Here is a 23867-nt window from a genome sequence, read left to right as displayed (position 1 = left end):
TAAATTATTTAGAGTGTCATGAATAGGTATTAAATTTTATCAGATTTTTTTCTGCATTTATTGAGGTGATCATATCTTTTTCCCTTATTAATGAGATAAATTACATTGATTTTTTAATATTAGATCTTGCGTTCCTGAAATAAACACATATTGGGGTTATTTATTTTCCAGTTACTATATAGTTGAATTTAGTTTGTATTTTGTATCTTTTTTCTTTTTTGTCTATGTTAATTAGACGTATTCCTTTTTTGTTCCCCCCTTGTAATGTCCCTGACAGGTTTTGTTATTATGACTCTGCTGGCCTCAAAAAATGATTTGGGAAATAATACATCTTTTTAAATGAAATGGAGGAGTTTATGTAAAGTTGGCATTATTTCCTTATTAATATTTGGAGGAATTCACTGATAAGTCCCTCTGAACTTCAATAAAAGATTCTTTAATAGTTACAGAGCTGTCAAATTTTTATTTATCTTTTATTTTTAAAGAATTCTAATCTAAAATATAAAATCTATCAGCAGAATTCAAGTTACCATATTTGTATCTTTTCAGTGACTAGGAATTTGTTGATTTTTCCCTTTTTTTTTTTTGATTTTTCCCTTCTTTATACATGTTTTTTAATTTCATTTCTGCTTTTTCTTTTTTTTTAATTTTGTTTGTTTAATTTCTGTTTTTCCCTAGCTTTTTTATATTCATGCCTAACTTACTAAGTTTTAGCATTTCTTTTTTTTTTTCTTTTTTCTTCTTCTATATATTTTAAAGTTCTAAGCTGCCCTCTAAACATTCCTTTAGTTAGATTCCACACTTTGTTTTATGGTTCATGTTTTCATTATAGTTCAGTTACAGTATTTTCTAATGTCTGTTCTGATTTATTCTCTCATTAGTGGCTTATTTTGAATTGTATTACTTAATTCCTAAATATTTGGGGTTTTTCTAAGTATTTTTATGTTACTGATCTCAATGTATATTTATTCTTTTTACTTTCAATCCCTCTGTGGACCTGTATTTAAGATGTGTGTCTTTGGAGCATTGTTTTATTATCTATTATGATAATCTCTTTTAATTGGGATGTGTTTAGTCATTAAAATTTTACATGATACTTATTTGGGTTTAAATCTGTCATGCTATTGGTCCCATCTGTTCCTTGATGCTTTCTTTCTCTTGTCTTCACTTCCTGTAATCATGAAGAATTTTTATTATACATTTTCCCCTCAATTAGCTTGTCAGTTGTATGTTCTTGCATTGTTCTTTAGTAGTCACCCTAAAGATTGCTATGTGTATTCATAAATTATTAGAGTCTATCTTAAGTTAGTTCTTTATCAATTTCTAGACAATGCAAAGACCTTACAATACCCTTAGCTCTCACCTTTTATGCATGGTATGTATTTTAATTCTACATATACTTTAAACTACATAAGACATAATTTTTTGGTTTTAAATAACTCATATTATTTATTTTTAACCATATATTTGCCCATTACTGTTACTACTTCCTGCATTTGCATTTTTCCACCTGGAATTTTTTCCTTATGCAAGAAGAACTCCTTTGGTGCCTAGGCACCAAGTTCTCATAGGTTTTGATTATCTGAAAATGTTTTTATTTTTCTTTACGGAGAATATTTTTCCTGACTATAGAATTTACATTAGTAGTTAATTTTCTTTCAACATTGTAAATATGTCATTTTTCCTCTTTGAACTTCTTTTGTTTTTGTTGAAAAGTATACTGTTGTTATTCTTATTGTTGCTCATTTAAAGGAAATGCCTCTTTTTTTTTTTTTTTTTAAGAGAGACAGCAAGAGAGGGAATACAAGCAGGGGAAGTGGGAGAGGGAGAAGCAGGCTTCCCACTGGGCAGGGAGCCCGATGCGAGGCTCCATCCCAGGACCCTGGGGTCATGACTGGAGCCGAAGGCAGATGCTTAACGACTGAGCCACCCAGGCACCCCAGAAATGTCTCTTTTTAATTGGTTGTTCTTTAAGATTTTTCTATCTGTGATTTTTAGTAGTTTTATTATAGTGTGCCCAGATGTGCTTTTTGGCTTTAGGGTTTTTTTTTTTTTCGTATTTTGTGAGGTTTGTAGAACTTACTGCATCTGTGACTTGAGATGTCTTTCTATTGTTTAAGAAGATTCTCAGCCATTTTGTCTTTCATATATTGCTTTTGCTCTGTACTCTCTCCTTTTTCTGGGATTCCAATTTATGTATGTTAGATATTTTACTTTGTCTTATATATATATATCTCATGCTCTTTCTATTTTGTTTTGTTTTGTTTTTTTTAGAGAGAGAGAGAGAGAGAAAGAATGTGCATTCTGGTGGGAGGGGCAGAGGGAGAATTTCAGGCAGGCTTCATGCCCAGCCCAGAGCCCAACACAGGGCTTGATCTCACGACCCTGAGATCATGACTTGAGTTGAAATAGAGTCAGATGCTTAACCAGCTGAGCCACCCATGCATATTTCTGTATTTTCAATCCTATTTTTCTGTGTGCTCCTATTTGGATAATTCCTATTGATCCATTTTCCACTATACTGATTATTTCTTCTGTAGTGTCTAATTTGCTACTGAATCCATCTACCGAATTGCTCAATTATTTATCTGTCCAGAATTTCCTTTTTCCCAATAGATTCCAATTCTGTGGTGAAATTCTCTTTTCTGTGTTTTCTTAAACATATTAATCATACTCAGTATTTCAGGTCTTACATAATTTTTCTTTACCTTTAGGTGTATCTGTTATCTTTTTTTTTCCTCCCTCTTTTGGCGTTTGGCCATTTGGTTCTGTTTCTTGATATGCCTGACAGTTTTGAATTGAACTTTAGATTTTGTGAATGAAAAATTGTAGAAGCCCCTGAAGTTGTATTTTTTCCCAGATATATTTAATTTTCTCACAAGCAGATAGACTGAGATGGCATTGATCTTTTCTGGTCTATTTCTACTCTACCTTTCTTCTAGTTCATCATCATTCTGGGGTCTCAACTGAAGTATGATGTTTGTACCAGAGTCTCCCCACTTTGGTGAGACTTAAACTCCAATCTTTGTCTCCGCAGTACCATTGGGATTGCTGCAGTATCTGTTCAAACCTTCAGTATCCCAGCCTCTGGTTTTTAGCTGTCTCATCCAGCAAATGTTCATCTTGGGAGTTGAAAAATAGAGGCATTTTTGTTCATTTCTTTGTTGTTCTTTCCAGGCTCTTGACCCCTTAAATCCTTGGTAGTTCCAAACTCCAGCTTTTATCTTTCCATTCCAGTGTAATGTCATCAAGCCCTCGGCTGCCACTTGGCCTCTGTTTCCCTATACTTTAAATCTGAAAGTGCACTGAGAAAAGAAAACACCTCCATATCTTCCTGTGTCTCCAGAACCTTGGCCTCTTACGTCCTGGCTGCCTTGTTTGTACTTCAGTGCCTCTAAAGAGTAGATTGTTTTGAGTTTTTAAAAATCTTGTATCTTTTCCCCTTCACCAGCAAGAGACATAGTGTGACATAAACTACTCCATCAAATCTGAATGGAAGTTCTCGAGTTCTATTTTCGTATACTAGTTTTTAAAATCTAAACATAACTGATCCACTGGAAGACTTTTTTAATTCTAAAGATTTTATTTTATTTATTTATTTAGAGCATGAGTGGGGGGAGGAGCAAAGGGCAAGAAGAAGAGAGCATCTCAAGCAGACTCTGCGCTGAGCACGGAGCCTGATGTGGGGCTCAATCTCATGACTGAGATGATGACCTGAGCCGAAATCAAGAATCGGATGCTTACCCGACTGAGCCACTCAGGCGCCCCAACAGTTTTTAATTCTAAAAACTCATAAGTTACTATGATTTTAGCTGAGAAATAGATTATATTTCTTTGAGCATTGTTTTATCTACTCCTACTCTTAAAAAATAGACTCCTTTCTACATATCTTGCAAGAGACATTTCCTTTGTTTCCTTAGGTCTCTGATACATGAAATTGAGATGCATCTAGCTTGAATTATTATCAAATAGGTAATTTTGCTACAGAAAGACTTGCTGTAGAAAGTATGGTTCTTTAATATGTATTCCTCTTTTCATTAAGTTCATAGTTGTTGACCCTTTTCACTATGTATCTTTAAGCACTCTAGATTTACTTTTTAAATATAATAATATCAACATTTCCTTTGTGGATCTTTATCTTTTTACAAACCTAAATTGATTTTTATATTGGAAAATGACATTTGTTTAAAATAACCATAGAAACTTCTCAAAGAAATATGCCTGTTTGGGTCCCAGTTTCTTAAAAGTATTCGTGGGACACTGGAACTGACTGACTAGGACTTTAAGTCCTTTATGAAAGCTTCTTAATGAATGTGCTTAAGAAACTATCATGGTTAGTACTGTGCCGAAGGAGAACACTTAAAACCAATACTTTTATCTTTAAAAATAAATTCTGTGCTTGGTGGTGGTGTTAATAATGCTGTGCTAGGTAAAAAGCTCCTGGTGTGACTGGTTTTGATGCCAGGAATTATAGAAAGAACTTTATAGTTCTTGCATTTTGGAAGTGTAATTTTGTTTTTCAGGACAGTCTTTTATAAGCTTTTTCATACTGTCCCTGATTCTAGGTATTTCAGGTGAAATCAAATGTTGGATACAGTGTGTTCTATACACAGTTGCAAATACTATCTTTTCAGGAATCTTAACCCTTTATATAATGTATTACTTCATGTCTTACTTCTTCTTTAGTGACATCAGTAATGATATTAGTCTAGAAACTAGTAGAAATCTAATAGTACCAGAAACCAGCATCCCAGTCTGTATAAATTTTCTTCACTGGGATTTGAAAGTTCTAATGGTCTACAAAATAACAATTAAGCAATAATATTTAACAAATAATTAATTGTTTGATATTAGTGGCTCAACTTGAAGATGCAATTCTCTTAATTTTCTAGAATTGGCCTTGTTTTAAATGGAAAGATGAAGAAAACAGTGCTATCAACAAACCAGTATAACAATTAATATAAAATCTTTTCATTTAGCTTTAAAAATATGTGCCTTTGTGTCTGTTGTACAGTTGTATGTCTGGATTTATTTGTTTTGTATTGCTGCTGTAACAAATTACTACGACCTTAGTGGCTTAAACAGTATAATTGTGTATGATCTTACAGCTCTCTTGGTGAGAAATCTGACATGGGCTAAAATCTAGTTGTTGGTAGGGCTGCATTTCTTTCTGGCAGCTCTAGGGAAGAATCAGTTTCCTTCTCAATTGTCTTATTGGTAGAACTGATTCTTTAAGCTGTAGGACCAAAACCCAGGTTCTAGTTTTATTACTTACTGTAAGCTGAGAGTCTTTCCTAGCTTCTGGAGGCCACCACATTTCTTGGGTCCTGGCCCCTTTTCCATTTTCAAAGCCAGCAATGCAGGGGTTGAATTCTCTTCCTGTTGCATCTCTCTGACCCATTCTTCTTCAGTTAGCAGCCACTTTTGAAGACTCATGTGTTTAAATAGGGCCCACCTGGATAATCCAGTTAATCTCCCCATTTCAAGGTCATTAATCTTAATCAGATCTGCACAGTCCCTGTTGCCATGGAAAATAACATATTTATAGCTCCCAGAATGTGTACATCTTTGGGAGGCCATTATTCTGCCTATCACATTGGCTAACGTAGGAATTTATAATGTTTCATATTTAAAAAAAACAAAAACAAAAACAAACCCAAAACTACAATGTGGAAACCTGACTCAGAAAGAAGTGAAAACTAGTCCAGTTTCCTTGTTCTTTACCCTGATCAACTCTCCTTATGTTAACCTCAGGCTAGACATAAGTATAACTACTTCTTAGCCTGATTCTAAGAACGTGGTTAATCAGAGTTCGTGTTTTACTTTTTGCCCTTCTTGTGTGGGAGGAAATCAGATGTTTTGGTTTTACAACTTTTTTAGGGGCTGTAGTAGGAGTAAAAGAAAGCAATAATAATAGTTTGGGTCCATTAAGTTCTTATGCCAGGTACAGATCTAAGCACTACTCATTTTCTCATGCAATCCATTTACCAACTCTGATGTAGGTACTATTGTTATTCCATATTACCGGCGAAGAAACAATGCTTAGAAACTGTCTTGCTCCAGGTTTGACTGGAAGTGGTACAGCTAGAATTCAAACCCGGATCTTTTTAATGTTTGAGCCCGTTCTCTTCATTGTGATGACATATAATATCACTGCTTTTATTAAGTTCTTGTGAGTATTTGTGTGGAAAATGTGTTACTTTAAATCACTGTCTTACCAAGCGAATGCATTTTACACTTAATTTCATTTTTGTTCATACAGGTGAAAAACCATACAAGTGTCAAATTTGCAATCAATCTTTTAGAATTAAGAAAACTTTAACAAAACACCTGGTTATTCATTCTGATGCCCGACCTTTCAACTGTCAGCACTGTAATGCAACATTTAAGCGGAAAGACAAGCTGAAATACCACATTGACCATGTTCATGGCATAAAATCTCCTGACGATCCTCTCAGTACTTCTGAGGAAAAACTTGTATCTTTGCCAGTAGAATACTCATCTGATGATAAAATCTTTCAAACAGAAACAAAACAATATATGGACCAGCCCAAAGTTTATCAGTCAGAAGCCAAGACTTTGTTACAGAATGTGTCTGCTGAAGTGTGTGTTCCAGTAACATTGGTTCCAGTTCAGATGCCGGACACTCAGAGTGATCTGGTGCGTCATACAACCACGCTGCCACCACCTTCTCATGAGATCTTGTCGCCGCAGCCACAAGCAACTGATTACCCCCGAGCAGCTGATTTAGCTTTTCTGGAAAAGTATACTCTCACTCCTCAACCTGCAAATATAGTTCATCCAGTACGACCTGAACAAATGCTAGATCCTAGAGAACAGTCTTATCTTGGAACATTACTAGGCCTCGATAATGCTACTGCTGTACAAAGTATTTCTAATAATGAGCATCACTCATGAGTATATCTAAACATTCCACAGACTTTTTTGATGGTTATGTGCTAATGGTAGCCTAGACTGATGGCTTTTAAATTAGTAAGGCTGCTATTTTTTCATTTTCTCTAGTTTCTCCAGTCCTCAGAACCATTTCAAATCAAGAAAAATATGTATATCTGTTTACTGAACATATGAATGAATATTTGGACACATTTTGAGGTATAATATTTGAAATGACATTTTTGTGATTTTTAAAGATGACATAGTGCTAATTTTTAATGGTTTCTCAAACTTTTCAAAATTACTGGCTGTTGACTTTATGGTTTTGTTTTTGGTTTTGTTCTTAATTATCCATGGAAATTTTTATTCTTGTTTAGTTTCGATCCTTTTTTCTCCCTTCACCATCTTCTAAATGAGCTTAAGGACCATGTAGCCTTTAAGAAAGAATATAAGAGTACACTGATAATTACAACTCTTCCTTATCCTAACTTAAGATTCATTATTGTTTCTTCCACATTTTAAAAAACTGAAATTAGGAATTTAAATTTATAGGGAAGTCTTGGATATTTCTGTGTTTTTTATTTTTTATGTGGCCCTAATTTTAGGTTATTATTAATCCTTTGGTCTTTTGACAAACTCAAAGCCAGAAAGCTAACTTAATTAAGATTAGCTTGTTAAATGAAACCTAGAATTGAAATAATTCTCCAAATGATTGGTTTTTGCCTATGCTTCAATTATTATGAGTAAGAAATACAAATTTTTAATGTATAGGCATTAAATTATACAAGTTGAAAATGTATTAGAGACAAATTATGACAGTTTTAACTAGATAGCTTTGAAGGTAAGTTCATCTTTTATATTTTGTCATTTAAGAAACATCAAAAACACATCATACCAGGTATCTTCATCTCACTAAAGGAGGGGCAATTATAACTAATCAATGAAATTTAATTAACATGCTACTTTTGGTCTCATTTACTTTGGCTAACAAAATTGTGGGAAACAGAACTAGGTATTTCATATATAATTGTTAGGGAAGGTGCCAAACAAATTATAAAATTCATGCCTAACTAAACTTAATGTTTACTTTAATTAAAGGGAACCACTATTTGTATACAGATTTACATGTAATCTAGATCTTTATTTTGCTTTTCACAGAAGCCTAATGTCTGTAATTATCCTTGATTTTTATTTTTGTAGGAGATAAAAGTTGAGGACTTGGTGAAAGGAAATAGCAGTTAGAGCAAAAACCTCACTGATAAAAATTAATTGAGGAAAAAGTCAGTCAAAATTATAAAATACCTTTAAAGATGTGCACTTTCCATATTTTCAAGTCAATTTAAACTTAAGCTAGGATAATGTTTCCTAGTAGAGCTGCTTGAAGGATTAGAATAGGCAGGGTTGATTTATTATTAGCATGTCATTTGTATGTAAACTACTGGAAAATAGCAATTTTAAGAGTTTTCTAGTTCAGTTTTGTTTACACTCCTAATTGCTTTAAGCACTTTTTTTTGTGTGTAAACTGTAAAGTCTGGCCCAGCCCTTGTGAAAAAAATCACAAATAAAATAATGAAGTTTTAATGAATAAAATTTAACCACTTAATAATGGGGAAACTTGTTTGCTGAAGCACTTAAGAAATGAAGGTACTTTAGAGGAACATTCACCATACTAGTGGCAATAAAACAAAAGAAGAAAAAATGTTGAGATTGAGGCAGTTAACCAAAGTAGCTCATATAAGTAACAAAACCGACCTGAATTTTGCCTCAGTTGTCAAGGTTTGGTTGTAATTAATCTAGGACCAGTAGATATAATTAATGTATTCTTCTTTTTAAAAGGTTCTTACTTTTGTGTGGAAATGTTATATCTGGGGTACTTACATGATTGAACTTGACTATATGAGGTACTATTGTTAGTCTGTTAGTCTTTCAAATTGACTTTTAAAAATACAGATCTTTATGATTTTTATCATAAAGACCAGCAAGACTTTTAACTAAAAAACTTCCTGTAATGAGACGAAATAATACCTAAAAGTATACCCTGCCTTACATATAAACCATCATAGAAAAGTTTGGACTTATAAAAAGGCAGATGATATGTATGTGTCTGTATGGTATATTGTATGCTTGGTAGCAAGAAAGAAAGAAGGTGTTGCATTTTCACATTGAAAAGAATACTTTGCTTTTTGAAGGTATTTACTTTAGGATTATTTTAATAATAATTTCCTAATGCTTTAAATATATAATTTGATTGTAGGATTGGTTTACGGTATAAAACTTTTCTGGAATACATCTCTTAATGTAAAGTGAAATAGAATTATATTTAGTTATTATTGTAGGTAAACTTGAATACTGGTTTACTGTTTCATAAAATGCTTTCAGTTATCTTGTTTAACCTCATAACCAGCTCTGAAAGAGAAAGGACATGCTATATTCCCATTTTAGAGATGAAGAATCTGAGGTTAAGATAAAGGACTCAGTTAAGCTCACATCATTAATAAATGTCAGAGCTACTAATAGGGAAAGAAAGCCAGCATTACTAAATGCTTACTATGTGCCAGGCACTACATTTTCTCATGTAATCTTAAACAGTCTGGGAATTAGATAGTATAATTCTTACGAAGAAATTATCTCAGCGGGTGGACAAACACACACAAATCTGCTGCCTCTAATTTCCAAAATTAGAATGTAGGAAATTTTAAAATTGTGAAAACCTCATGGATTTGGGCAAACTGAATGTATATAAGTTGTTGAAGTTGGCACAAAAAATATGTAATGAGGCCTACTCTTTTCAGTTAACCTTTTGTAATATTTGGAGTATTTGGACAAATGTTCCATTAACTCTAAAATCCATTAATTTTGTAACTATACTTAAAATTTTGACTCTTGCAACTAAGTTTAGCCTCATTCAGAATTTTTTATTTTATGAACATAATTTATTGTTTTAAATTAATTTTTTAGCTGATAGCAGTTAGCACTTAATATGTAAATTGAATAATTTATGAAGTGTAGAAATTTGTTAACCTAATCAGTTTTTACTTAAATGCACCAAAGATTTTTAGTAGGTATTAAAATAGTTTAAAAGAATTAAAATTCTTTGTTGTTTGAATAAATATTTGTCCAAAGAAGCACAGTTGAAGTCCTAGGATTATGGATTTTTAAAAAAAATCGTTAGTTTGAATACTAAGATTAAGTGTTTGTGTTTATATGTATAAAAATAAAAACAGAAGAAAACACTCTGGGAATAGTCATACTGACAAACCAATTACAAGTAAGAATACTCAGTTTTCCTCAGTTTAATTAATTAAATGTTATCTTTAAGTGGACACTATTAAATGCTAAATAATAAGCTTATTTTTTACACTACACTATTAAAATAATTTTGCCTTAGAATTTTTTTTTAAGACAAGTTGAACTTATTTTTATAAGAAACCCCACCTATTTTTTGCAGCCTAAAATACCATTTAAGATTAGGGTTTGTTCTTCATGCCAGCAAGATTTAACCAACAACTGTAAAGGTAATGATCTTTGCATACTTTTAAGTAATTTAGTCATTTATTGCTGGGACAAAAGGAGTAGCATAAATAGGGTTTTAAACTGGTGCTTTATTAAGTGACTTCCTTTTAAGTGATTGTAGGTCATGAAATAGGTACACTAATATTCCGTCAACTTTAAAAGTGTCAAGACATCTTTGCAGAGTGACTATAAACTGTTAAGGGCTAATAAGTAATTAAATATCATTCATTGCTTTTCACTCTTTAGTTGCAAACAAAAACACAATTAAACTGGTATGTTTATAAGTTTGAGTTCTTTTCCTACCAGATCATTTTAACATATCATTGATGAAAAGTCAGATTTAGAGCATTAGCTCTTTGACAGTGTCCTTTTTATACCCAGTCTTTTCTGAATTGAATGCTTTGTGCCTTTTCGCTGTGTTGTAGTTGCTTAAAATTGATTCTGCTGGCTAGATTGTACTGGTTAATAAATGATTTTGATTTTGTTGTTGTTGTTATGGGTTTTATGTTTGTGCTGCCTGCTGGTCAGGCAACACTTTTTTTTAGATTATTTTATGATTATTTAGGAAAATGGCACTAAGTACAAGTGTGAACATTTGGTTTTTTAAAATCTCTTTTGTGGCCTTTATAGTTACTGTGAAGCCACCCCAGGGCCTGTCTCTAGATGCTTATTAGAGGAATCTGACAAATAAAATAAAATGAGTAGTGTGTCTGCCTCTCTGTCTCCTCCTCCCACTCACCCTCCCCTCCCTTTTTAAAAATAATCAGTTCCCATAACTGCACAGCTCTACATTGAATGGCTTCTCATTTCAGTTTGCCTAAAACTGAACTAGAGGTGATGGTTTGAGATGAGTTTCTCATTAGGAGCAGCAACATTCCAACCAACATACAATTTGAGTTGATGAACTCAGGAAAAATTAGGACTTTTAAACTCATACTTGGATTATTCTAAGATTCAGTGCCAAATTTGAAGTAACTAAAAGTGTATTCTTTAATAAGGAACAAGTAGCATTTCTAAAACTTTAAATAGTGTTATGATAAATGTTACTTGTGATTAGGGTGAATAATGGATAATGTGAGAATAATTTTCTAAATAATTTCTAGGAACTAAAGGCAATTCTTCCTTAGATCCTCCCCCTTTCTTTTACACATTCCTCTCTTGGTGAAGTCTGTAGTGTTCTTTTGGGGGATCACCCTCTTGTTTCCTCTAATGTTATTTCAACTTAAAGATACTTTTATCATAGAATATTAGCATGCTTTCTGCTCTTCTCTTTGGAAGTAGCATTAATAAGATAGAAATAATAGGATTAGGTTGTGTGGAAGATGAGAGAAAGAAGGTCTTGGTAGAGTGACTATGTTTTGTTTACTCTTCATGTTTCATTCAACTTGCTATGTATTGATCTTAAATCTATGACTATTGAAGAAGCCCAAGACAATTTAAATTTAGCCTCTGCAGCCATTTATACAAAGAGAAAATAAAAATTATATTCAGAGAATAGAGGTTATATAAAGATGGACGTATCTTTTTTTAAATCTTAAGTAAAAAAGTAATTTCAGTGCTTGCATTATTGTTGGAGATTCTAAAACATTTCTTGAATGAAGAGCATGTATACTCATTGTTATTTTGCCTCTTTGCTTGGTATTCCTGCTTGCGTTAAAGTTGGACAGTGTACTGTGGTGTAATTACAAAATTTTTATTTCTTCCAACAATTGGACTTTTCTTATCCCTATAGATACAACTGTATTACAGTAGATGAGTGTGGCTGCCAAAAAGAATGAATACAGAGGTGGGCATTTAGCTGCTCCATGTTGTGTAGTAAGTGTTCTAATTAAAGGGATTTATGATGTACATTAAAGTGGAAATGCTTTTGAACTTAGCCTTCCGTCTCAAATCATAAGTTTTGTTTTTAATCATTAAAGGACACTTAAAAGCAATTACAAAGAAAAATCTAAAATATCAAAATTCATTATTTTGTCAACTGTGTGTGAAGTATCTTGTGAGTTACATAGATATTTTAGCTGTCTCATGTTTCATAAGTACAAATGTATAGAAAAATTCAGTTCTCTGTGAAGACTAGGAAGTGTATTGTATATTGAACTAGTTCTTTGTGTTATTTTGATATTTAAAATAAATATAAAGTTCTTTGGTCCTAATAAAGCATATCTAGGTTTTATTGAACACATTTTAACAGCATGGGAATGCAGAACATACTCTGCATGCCTCCTTAAAAATTGAATGCAAAGACCATAAACAAATGGAACATCTGGCTTACCATACAGTTCTGTCCATAAACCAGGCTTTTCCTTCCTTTACGAAATGGTCATAAGGAAATCCCCAATTTTCCCAAGGTGTAGATTGAGAGAGAGGCTGCGAAATACAGTTGACTCTTGAATAATGTGGATGTTGGGGGAACTGACACCTGGTGTAGTTGAAAACCTGTGCATAACTTTTGACTCCTCAAAAAGTTAACTACTAATAGCCTACTGTTGACCAAAAGCCGTATCAATAACATAAGCAACACATATTTTGCATGTTATATGTATTATATACTATACTCCTAACAATATAGTAAGCTAGAAAAAATAAAATGTTAAGAAAATCATAAGAGAGGAAAATACATTTACAGTACTGTAAAAAGTCCTGTAAGTGAACCAGTGCAGTTCAAACCCATGTTGTTCTAAGGTCACCTGCATTTGCAAAGATGTGACTGGGATGTAGGGAAACAAGCAATAATGCAATACCCAGGAACTATTAACAACTATGGTATTCCCTCCCCCAGATCCAAAGGGATGAGGGGAAAGACCCATGTGGAGAGGGCACCTGTTCAGCTATGTGTCGCTTTTAATGTTGAGATGTAGTCAGCCCAAGGTGGGAGTGGGGAGGAAGTAAGTACCCTCCCCTCCCTCTTTTTCTTTAGTGACCTCCCTGTTTGAAGCAAAACAGAAGCCACAGAGTAAAAAGGCTATTAATGTAGCATATACAGAATGTAGATCAGAATCCCACAGCAAAGAACAGTCTGGAAAACAGTGGGGAGTAGAAGTGAAGGGGCAAATAAAAAATATCCAGTACAGTTCATAGTGCTTCTTTAAAAAAAAAATTGTGTTAATAGCATTTGTTCATGAAAAACTATGAAGGGAAAACATAAAACAAAATGTGCTATCACCATGTTAAAAGAGTTGAACCAAACATTTCAGTGACTTAAGCTTTAAGAGGACTTATATTTGCAATGTTAATTTGATGAATAACAATAATATGAAATAATATAAATTAAGTGTACCTGAAAATCATTGTAATTAATATTAACATTTTTTGCTTAAAAAAACTAGTAGTGTTCTTATTGTGCATCAATCCTAAAGGCTTCCCCCCCCCAAAAAAAACCTCAATAATTTTGTTTAAAAATTGTTAAGGTAACAGGATTCAACTTCAGGTTATGTTGGGCATCAGTGAATATAATTTAATATCTCCCCTTTCTCATTTTTCTACTCAGACTTTGCTTTCTATATACTCCGTGTACCCATACACACGTCCATACATTATAGTTTCTTACTATCTTTAGCGACAGTATGGTATAGTGGGTAAGAGCAAGACTAAAAACTGCCTGTGTACATATCCTAGCTTTGCAACTTGCTGTCTTGTATGCTCTGTATTGTTCATCTGTAAAATACAAATAATAGGAGCTATTTCACAGAGTTGAAGTGAAAGTTGAGGTAAATGTGTAAAGGACTTTAAGCAATCCCTGGAATATAGTAACAGCAATATGCAAGCCATAATCATTATTATTAGATACCTACAGTTAAAAACCAAGAAGTTGTCAAGGGCACTGGCTGTCAAAACCATTACTTACGAATTCTTGGGAATCTCGGTTTTCTTTGTTTATCTAGTTTTGCTCCCTGAATCCTGAGGTAAGAACCAGCATGGAAAATTACTGAGCACTTGTATGGTCAGTCACTGAAATAAGCACGTTCACACAACTGTAAATTTAATTTTCTTCATTTTTCTCCCATCTCTCCCCAGGAAACCGCAAAAGGAAAGCTAATTAATATAATTCTGGGTGGGGTCTATTAGATGAGAGGAATGATTTAAATTAATTTTGCCTACTTAACGGTTTTACCTAAGGTTGTCTCGGGCACCCGCAATGATTGCTACATTTACTGTGGAAATGCTGTTACTCTGTCCCCTTTAACCCAACCTGTTTACAAATAAGCTAATTTCAATTCTAAACCACGGGTTTCGGGGTGTCGCCAAGACTCCACCAAGGTTTTCGCCCTCTTCACGCAGAGCGAGCGGCTGCCCTTGTAATCGTTTAAATAAGGCGCTGTCGTCCCATTGGCCGGAGGCTGCTGCCCATTGATTGGCCTTGTGAGGAAGTGGGCGGTTCCCGGGCGCGCCCATTGGTGGAGGCGAGAAGTTTAAACGGAGGTTAGGGCCACACTTGTTTTGCTCCTCTTTGGAGTTTGCGAATTTGTGGCGTTTGTTTCTTTTTTTCCGGCGTGTCGGCCACTGGAAACGAGAGGGGGTAGAATTCGCTGTACGACCACCAAAGCCGCCTCCGAGGGGCCGCGGCCGGGGTCCCCGCTCCGCAGCAGCTTTGTGGGAGCTGCGCCAGAATCTCTAGGCGGCGTCTCGAAGCTGCCATGGCGACCCGGCGTGTGGGGCGAAGCTGGGAGGTGAGCCCCACCGAGCGGAAGCCGCCGGCTGGGCTGCGGGGCACCGCGGCCGAGGATGCGGCAGCTTCCCCGCCGGTCCTGTCTCTCAGCCACTTCTGCAGGTCGCCTTTCCTCTGCTTCGGAGATGTGCGCTTGGGAGCCTCGCGGACGCTGCCTCTGGTCCTGGACAACCCTAACGACGAGGTCGCTGAAGTGAAGATCTCCCACTTCCCAGCCGCGGAGCAGGGCTTTAGCGTCTCGCAGCGCTGGTTCGAGCTGCAGGTAGGTGGTGGGCGGGGCGTGCCCGGGCCCGGGCCCCCGCTCCCTGCTCTCCTGTGCCCTCTTTGGGCGGGCGGGCGGGGCGGGGCGCGACTTGGAAAAGACACCCACAAACGAAGGACGCCTTAGCTCCTTTTCACTGATTCTGGGCTAGTCCTTATCCCACCTGCGGTATAGATGGTTAGGGTAAGTGCTAATTTGGGCGGTGACAGCACATCACCGCGCGTGCAGGGTGCATCTTTAGAAGCATTTTAATAGATCTATCTATTTATTTATTTTTAGGATTGCCAGGAGTAACTTGGTTAGAGCAGCTTTTTAAAAAAATTATTGCTTCCTATCAGTCATCTTAATATGCGTTTTAGTGTCCATATGTATCAGGGAAACTGACTCCAAATAGAGTCAGGGTAACTACTTATGCAGGTGAAATAGTGAGCTTTGTTTTGGCTGAATGTGTCTACAGCAAAAAAACAAGCATGGGTGGTGCATATGTTTTAATATCATACTCCTTTTTTTCTCCTCTGCTACAGTGTCGTTTTAATGGTGAATCAAATTTAATTTTACAACTGTTGCTTCAAGAACAACTTGGGTAGCTTTTCTGCATTGCATTGGCCATAGTAATGTTCCCATCCCTCTTACCAAAAGCTAGAGAATTTATATTCTTATTTGACTGCTGTGGCCTTCCCATTGAGAACCTCTGAAAGTGTGAAAATAAACCATTAGCTGAGGGAGTCTGACTAGTCTATACAACTGCTTCATAAGGTAGTGGGAAGAGCTCTAATCTGAGGTCCATTAACTTGTGAGCCAGCAGTGGTTCAGTTACACTTTAAGAACCTGTCTCTCCCCTCTACTTTAGGAATGCCTGTTTTTCGTTCTATGCGAAGATAGATTTTTTTTTTCCATCTATATAATACTTTTTATTTCTTTTTGTTATGTGGACTCGAGTTGTTTTATGGGGTTTTTCAATTTATTTTGTTAGAATTTGCTGTTTTATAAAACAGTTCACTTTTTTAAAGTTTTTTTTTGTTTATGTTAGTGACCATACATTACATCATTAGTTTTTGATGTAGTGTTCCATGATCCATTGTTTGCGTATAACACCCAGTGCTCCATGCAGTACGTGCCCTCTTTAATACCCATCACCAGGCTAACCCATCTCCCCACCCCCCTCCCTTCTGAAATCCTCAGTTTGTTTCCTGGAGTCCAAAAATCTAGCTGTTTATGATGTTTTATGGTTTCTACTTTAAAACAAAACTTGTTTTTTTTCCTCTGAAAAACGATGGACACAGTTTGTTTTGTCATTGTCAGGGTTTTGCATTTGACAAATTCCTGCCAGGCTATGGGGTGTAGATGCAATTAAGATTTTATTATAATTTTATTTTCTTGTTGAACCTTGTTACTCTTAGTGGCTTTTTTCCTTATAATGAAATTAGATAGGGTAAGAAAATATATTTGACTTATTAAACTTATTAGGGTGTAGAGCATTGGTGACTAACAATTATTAATCATCTACTGTATTCTAAACTGTACATAATATGTTTTGATTATTATGCATCACTATTTTATACTCATTCAAAATGTGTTCTTTGATTATAGCCTAAAGAAAAAATAGTTATTTCTGTTAACTGGACACCATTAAAAGAAGGCCGAGTAAGAGAGATTGTGACATTTCTTGTAAATGATGTTCTGAAACACCAAGCTATATTACTAGGAAATGCAGAAGAGCAGAAAAAGAAAAAGGTAATCAATTTTAATCATTTTGTGATTTACTCTAAGAAAATAAGAACATGTAAAAATTTTGAGAAGTCTTTTGTTTGTGTTTTTTTGTTTAAGATTTCTATTTAAATTCTAGTTAACATATAGTGTAATATTGACTTCAAGAGTAGAATTTAATGATTCATCATTTACATATAATACCCATTGCTCATCACAAGTGCCCTCCTTAATACCCATCACCCATTTAGCCCATCCCTCACCCACCTCCTCTCCAGCAACCCTCAGTTTGTTCTCTATAGTTGAGTCTCTTTAAGGTTTGTCTCCCTCTTTTTTTTTCCCCCTTCCCCTATGTTCATCTGTTTTGTTTCTTGAATTCCACATATGAGTGAAATCATACGTATTTGTCTTTCTGTCACTGACTTATTTCCCTTAGCATAATACACTCTGGCTCCATCCACCTCATTGCAAATGGCAACATATTCTTTTTGATGACTGAGTAATTGTCCATTGTGTGTATATACCCATCTTCTTTATTCATTCATCAGTCAATGGACATTTGGGCTCTTCCCATAATTTGGCTATTGTTGATAATGCTACTATAAACTTTGAGGTGCATGTGCCCCTTTGAATCGGTGTTTTTGTATCCTTTGGGTAAATACCCAACAGTACAGTTGCTGGGTTGGAGGGTAGTTCTATTTTTAACTTTTTGAGGAACCTCCATACTGTTTTCCAAAGTGGCTGCACCAGTTTGCATTCTCACCAACAGTGTAAGAAGGTTCCCCTTTCTCTGCACCCTTGCCAACATCTGTTGTTTCCTATGCTAATTTTATCCATTCTGACAGGTGTGAGGTGCTATCTCTTCGTGGTTTTGACTTATATTTCCCTGATGATAAGTGATGTTGAGCATCTTTTCATGTGTCTGTTAGTCATCTAGATGTCTTCTTTGGAGAAATGTCTGTTATGTCTGTCTTGTTTTCTGCCCATCTCCTGATTATTTGTTCTTTGGGTGTTAAGTTTGATAAGCTCTTTATAGATTTTGGATACTAACCCTTTATCAGATATGTCATTTGCAAGTATCTTCTCCCATTCCTTAGATTACCTTTTTACTTTCATTGATTGTTTCCTTCACTGTGCAGAAGCTTTTTATCTTGATGAAGTCCCAGTAGTTCATTTTTGCTTTTCTTTCTCTTGCCTTCAGAGACCTTTTAGTAAGAAGTTGCTACAACTAATGTCAAAGAGTTTTCTGCTTGTGTTTTCCTTTAGGATTTTGATGGTTTCCTATCTCACATTTAGATCTTTCATCCATTTTGAATTTACTTTTGTGTATGGTGGAATAAAGTGGTTCAGTTTCATTCTTCTCCATGTGCCTGTCCAATTTTCCCAGCACTATTTGTTAAAGAGACTTTTTTCCATTGGATATTCTTTCCTTCCTTCTTTGTTGAAGATTAGTTGACCATATAGTTGTGGGTCCATTTCTAGGTTTTCTGTTCTGTTCTACTGATCTATGTTTCTGTTTTTGTGCCAGTACCATACTGTCTTGATGATGACAGCTTTGTAATAGAGCTTGAAGTCCAGAATTGTGATGCTTCCAGCTTTGCTTTGCTTTTTCAAGATTGTTTTGGTTATTCAGGTCGTTTGTGGTTTCATACAAATATTAGGATTGTTTGTTCTAGCTCTGTGAAAAATGCTGGTGGTATTTTGGTAGGGATTGCATTAAATGTGTAGATTGCTTTGGGTAGTATGGACAGTTTAACAAAATTTGTTCTTCCAATCCATGAGCATGGAATGTTTTTCCATTTCTTTGTGTCATCTTCAGTTTCTTTTATAAGTGTTCTATAGTTTTCAGAGTACAGATCTTTTACCTCTTTGATTAGGTTTATTTCTAGATATCTTGGGTGTTCAGAATGATTGTTTATCTATCTGTGCTTGAAGGACAAGGCAAGCATAGGGTCCCCCTACTGCTCCATCATCTTAACTCCTCTGAAAGATTATTTTGATACATCTTGAGGTAACATATATAATATTGCTAATTTAAAGGTAATATTCAATAGCTATCAACTTAACCTGTATGTTTTGCTTATTTTTTGCAGAGGAGTCTTTGGAATATGAGTAATAAGAAGAAAATGTCAGCCTCTTCAAGTAATAAGAGGATTTCCTGTATTCAAAATGTTAACAAAACATTTTGTGTTTCACAAAATGTTGACAGAGTTAGGAACCCACTACAAGCTTGTGAAAATTTGGCTATGAATGAAGGTTGTTCCCCAACAGAAAACAGTTCTTTAATCCTTGAAGAAAATAAAATACCAATATCACCTATTAGTCCCATTTTCAAAGAATGCCATAGTGAGACTTCCTTGCCTCTTTCTGTACGTCGATCTACAACATACACATCTCTTCATGCCTGTGAAAACGGGGAGCTGTTGAAAGTAGAAGGTGCCGGCGTTTTGGAAGATTTTAATTTTAGTGAGAAAGTTGTAAATGAAACTTCCTTTAACTCCACAAATAATATTAATGGCCAAATTGAAGAGAATAGTAAACTTATCCTTACCCCAAACTGTTCTTCCACTTTGAACATTACACAAAGCCAAGGAAATTTTCTAAGTCCAGATTCCTTTGTAAATAACAGCCGTGCAGCTAATAATGAACTAGAGGTAGTGGCGTGTCTTTCATCAGATACGTTTATGAAAGATAATTCAAAGCATGTGCATTTGGAATCAAAAACTGTACATGAAAATTACCGGACAATCTTAAGTCCTGATTCTTTCATAAATGATAACTATGGACTAAATCAGGATCTAGAATCAGAGTCAATTAATCCAATTCTATCCCCAAATCAATTTGTAAAAGATAATATGGCATATATATGTATATCTCAGCAAACATGTAAATTATCACCATCATCAAATAAAAATTCTCAGTTCTCACAGTCTCCTCAAGATCAGAGAACAAATGGAGTTTTACCTCATATTCCTGAATGTCAGGGTTCAGAATCTCCCAAAGCTATTTTTGAAGAACCCAAAGCTTTAGAAATGAAGTCAAATTGTTACAGTTCTACAAAAAATCGACCTAAATTTTCTGCAATTCAGGATATTTCTAGTTACAGCCATGATAAACTTAAAAGACGCCCAATACTTTCTGCCACTGTTACTAAAAGTAAACCCACTTGTACCAGAGAAAACCAAAAAGAGACTAATAAACCAAAGGCAAAAAGATGTCTCAACAGTATAGCAGGCAAATTTGAAACAGTAACAGATAATCAAAAAGAGAAAGATGGTTTTCAATCTTGTCTTCCAGTTATAGATCCAGTATGCAATAAATCTATAAGTTATAAAAATGTAATAACTCCTCCCTCAAAAACCACTTTAGTTGCCCGTAAAAGAAAGAGTGAGGGAGACAGGGATGAAGCAAATGTTAGAATTACAGTTACAGAACATACAGAGGTACAAGAAATCAAAAGAATCCATTTTTCTCCTGTGGAATCTAAAACATCAACTGTTAAAAAAACGAAAAAACTGGTAATACCCATCTCAAAACATATGAACAGAGAGAAATTAAACCTGAAGAAGAAAACTGGTGAGTCTCATTTATAAAATCTTTAATGAAAGTATACCTATAGGGTGCATATTTGCTCTTTCTTTTGGTTTAGTAAATTTCCTATTGATAAGCTTGAATTAAGTTGCACTTTTCATTTACCAGTTTGCTTTAGCAGAAGATGGGGCCGAATCCTAAAATAGTTTTGATCTTGTTCTTAATGAAACTTTGATATTTTGCATTAATTTCAGTTAAAAAAAAAACTGCATTAAAATACTTATCTTGATTACAGAATTACTTGGCACCCCTCAAGTTTTATACCCAGGGGAAGTACTTTACTTGCCTCACTAAGGTCCAAGCCCTGACTGGAAGACCCAGTGATGTGCCTTGGCCCCCATCATACCATCTGAGAAAATGCAAAAGAGGCCTTTGCATACTCTGTGCACCTCCTGACATTATTCTCCCTCAGCCTTTACTTAGCCATTAATTAGGAATGAAGATAGGGTCCCAGAGCTCTGCATTCCTTTGGGAAAAACATCACTGTTCTTTCCCCACTACTCGCAGCCTTACCGTCAAGTCTGCCTCAAAAACAGGACTAATTCCATCATGCCCTTTTGACCCAAATTACCTCATGACAGTCAAGTTCCAGGCAGGAAAACGAATCACACTACTTACTTAGCAGATAATTTAAATGAATCCTAGAACTCCCAAGAAGTATCACACATCTCATTTCTCTGATTTATTATCTCCTTTCTCTTTGAACATCCCCCTAATTTGAACATCCTCTCATTTATTATCTCATTTCTCTTTGAACATCCCCTAATCTCCAGCTCTTTAAACTGTCTGTGCCCTCTGAACTCATGGTCCTTCATTAGCATTGTCTTTTATAAACATTCCCTCATTCTGTTACCTTGCTGAAACGGCTTTTCTGAAAACACTGTTTTCATTGCAACCCTCTCAAGTTGTGTCTGTTTTCTTTCCTATTCCTCTGACCCTGGGCCTCTTGATGGGTTAGTGGTCCACCTTCCTTCTCACATCTACTTCTATTTTTTTTTTTTTTACATCTACTTCTAGACTATTTTTTTTCTTCTTTATCCTTGAAAACAAACGAAAAGAAAACAAACAGCAACAAAACAGCTTGAAGTTCATTTTTCATTCTCTTCCACCTATATTCCTCTTTGTAATAATGAAAGACTACTCTCAAGATTTTTACATTTGGTTCATTTGGCTTCTCCAAAACAACCATCATTATTTTTTATCATTTCAAAATCCTTGTAGGATCTTTCCAATATCTGGGCCTTTTAGTTCCAACGTACTTAGTCCTAAAAACATCTCCATCTCTAATCACCATCTCTATGATTTTAGCATTTTCTCTAGAAACCCAACTCAAACATTTTTTTCTCCCCTTCCTACACATACAGTCCTTTAATCCATCATGGTTTCAGCAGCCCTCACTCTGACATGTCCTTACTTTCCTACTTCTACAGCTTGGATTACATAACTCATGATCATTCCATTCATCTCTCTTCCCCTCATTATATTTGTCTAGCAAATTCCAATCCCAGTCCAACTCTACCTGCTCTGTGCCTGAATCTTGCTGGTTGGTCTTTAAATTAATGACCACAAATCTCAAGTAAGCCCTTAACTCTTTTTGACTATGTCTTTTTGGATTTATTGACTTTTATCACTTGGCTACAGACTGTCTCATCTCTCCCTTCTTTTCTCCTGAAACTTCTAACACTTTTCTTTCCTCCTCTCCCATGATTGAGAATAGTAGGTAACACTTACTGAGCATGTCTTCTGTCAGACCCAGTTGTAAGTGCTTTGCTATTACCTCCTTTAATACTAATAACAATCACACAAAATAATTGTTATCAATACATTTTCAAAATAAGGAAATCAGTGCACCCAGAAGTTGAATAATTTCCCTAAGATCGCAGAGGTAGTAAATGATAAAGCTAGGGTTCTACCCCAGGCAGTTAGGCTCCAGAGATAATCCTCTGAACCTTGTCTAAGCTGATGATCTGCTTCTTGCTTCATTGAGTCAGTAGAAGTATTGAAGAAAACCTTAACACACTCGACATTTACCACCCTTGTGTTTCATTCACTGCTTTCTTCCCACTTACTAAAGCATGAAGTGTCTATGCACTCGATGTGGCTGGGCTCTTTACTGGTACGAGAGATCCTGTGCCCTCTACCCAAGGATGTTGCTTTAGTGATTGTCTTCTTTCTCCCATATCTTCCAATTTTTTACTCCCTACTGAGTCATTTCTTTTTTTTTTTTTTAATTTTTTTTATTGTTATGTTAATCCCCATACATTACATCATTAGTTTTAGATATAGTGTTCCATGATTCATTGTTTGTGCATAACACCCAGTGCGCCATGCAGAACGTGCCCTCCTCAATACCCATCACCAGGCTAACGCATCCTCTCACCCCCCTCCCCTCTAGAACCCTCAGTTTGTTTTTCAGAGTCCATCGTCTCTCATGGTTCTTCTCCCCCTCCGATTTCCCCCCCTTCATTCTTCCCCTCCTGCTACATTCTTCTTCTTTTTTTCTTTCTTAACATATATTGCATTATTTGTTTCAGAGGTACAGATCTGAGATTCAACAGTCTTGCACAATTCACAGCGCTTACCAGAGCACATACCCTCCCCAGTGTCCATCACCCAGTCACCCCATCCCTCCCACCCCACCCCCCACTCCAGCAACCCTCAGTTTGTTTCCTGAGATTAAGAATTCCTCATACCTACTGAGTCATTTCTGATACAAATATGCTGTTATTCCATCCCTTAAAAAACGAAAACTTATTAATACCATTTATCCCTCCTTTAGCCCCTGCTCCATTTTTCTGCTTTCTTTTGAGCAAGACTCCTTGAAAGAACCTAAGTATTTACTTTGTCATCGTTCACTGAGATATGTATACTTTTATGTGTAAACATTTACCTGAATTAAAAGGTGCTTTTTAATGTAAAAAAATCATTTAGAAAGTTGCTTGTATTAGCTGTTTCCACTTTTTTGAACCCACTTCAGTCAGGTTTTGACTACTGAAACTTTTCTTGTCGAGGTTATTAAAACCTCCTTCCACACTATTAAATCTGATAAATATTTATCAATCTTCATCTTGAACTATTACAAACTGATACTTTGAACCTCTGTCTTCTTGGAACACATGATGTTGCCATCCCCACTCCTTCCTGGTTCTTTTCCTACTTGTTGCTTCTCAGTTTTCCTTGTGGAGTGCTCTTTATCACCCCAACCTCTAAATCTTGGAATAAGTGAAGGCTTAG

At 35.4% G+C, this 23867-nt stretch overlaps 2 protein-coding genes across 2 annotated transcripts in view; both read left to right on the top strand.

Moving 5' to 3' along the window:
- Window positions 1-10892, top strand: part of ZBTB41 (zinc finger and BTB domain containing 41) — a 46864-nt gene extending 35972 nt beyond the window's left edge. The window contains exon 11 of the mRNA XM_036109069.2: window positions 6263-10892. Within this exon, the coding sequence (XP_035964962.1) occupies window positions 6263-6918 (656 nt within the window). The 3' untranslated portion in view covers window positions 6919-10892. The remainder of the gene's footprint in view (window positions 1-6262) is intronic.
- A 3883-nt stretch (window positions 10893-14775) lies between these two features.
- Window positions 14776-23867, top strand: part of ASPM (assembly factor for spindle microtubules) — a 60932-nt gene continuing 51840 nt past the window's right edge. Inside the window, exons 1-3 of the mRNA XM_036109067.2 lie at window positions 14776-15335; window positions 16926-17069; window positions 19136-20618. Coding sequence (XP_035964960.1) covers window positions 15042-15335; window positions 16926-17069; window positions 19136-20618 — 1921 coding nt within the window. The 5' untranslated portion in view covers window positions 14776-15041. The remainder of the gene's footprint in view (window positions 15336-16925; window positions 17070-19135; window positions 20619-23867) is intronic.

This window comes from Halichoerus grypus, chromosome 7, assembly GCF_964656455.1.
Source record: "Halichoerus grypus chromosome 7, mHalGry1.hap1.1, whole genome shotgun sequence".
NCBI classification, from domain to species: Eukaryota; Metazoa; Chordata; class Mammalia; order Carnivora; family Phocidae; genus Halichoerus; species Halichoerus grypus.
This window is presented reverse-complemented; position numbering and strand designations above follow the sequence as displayed.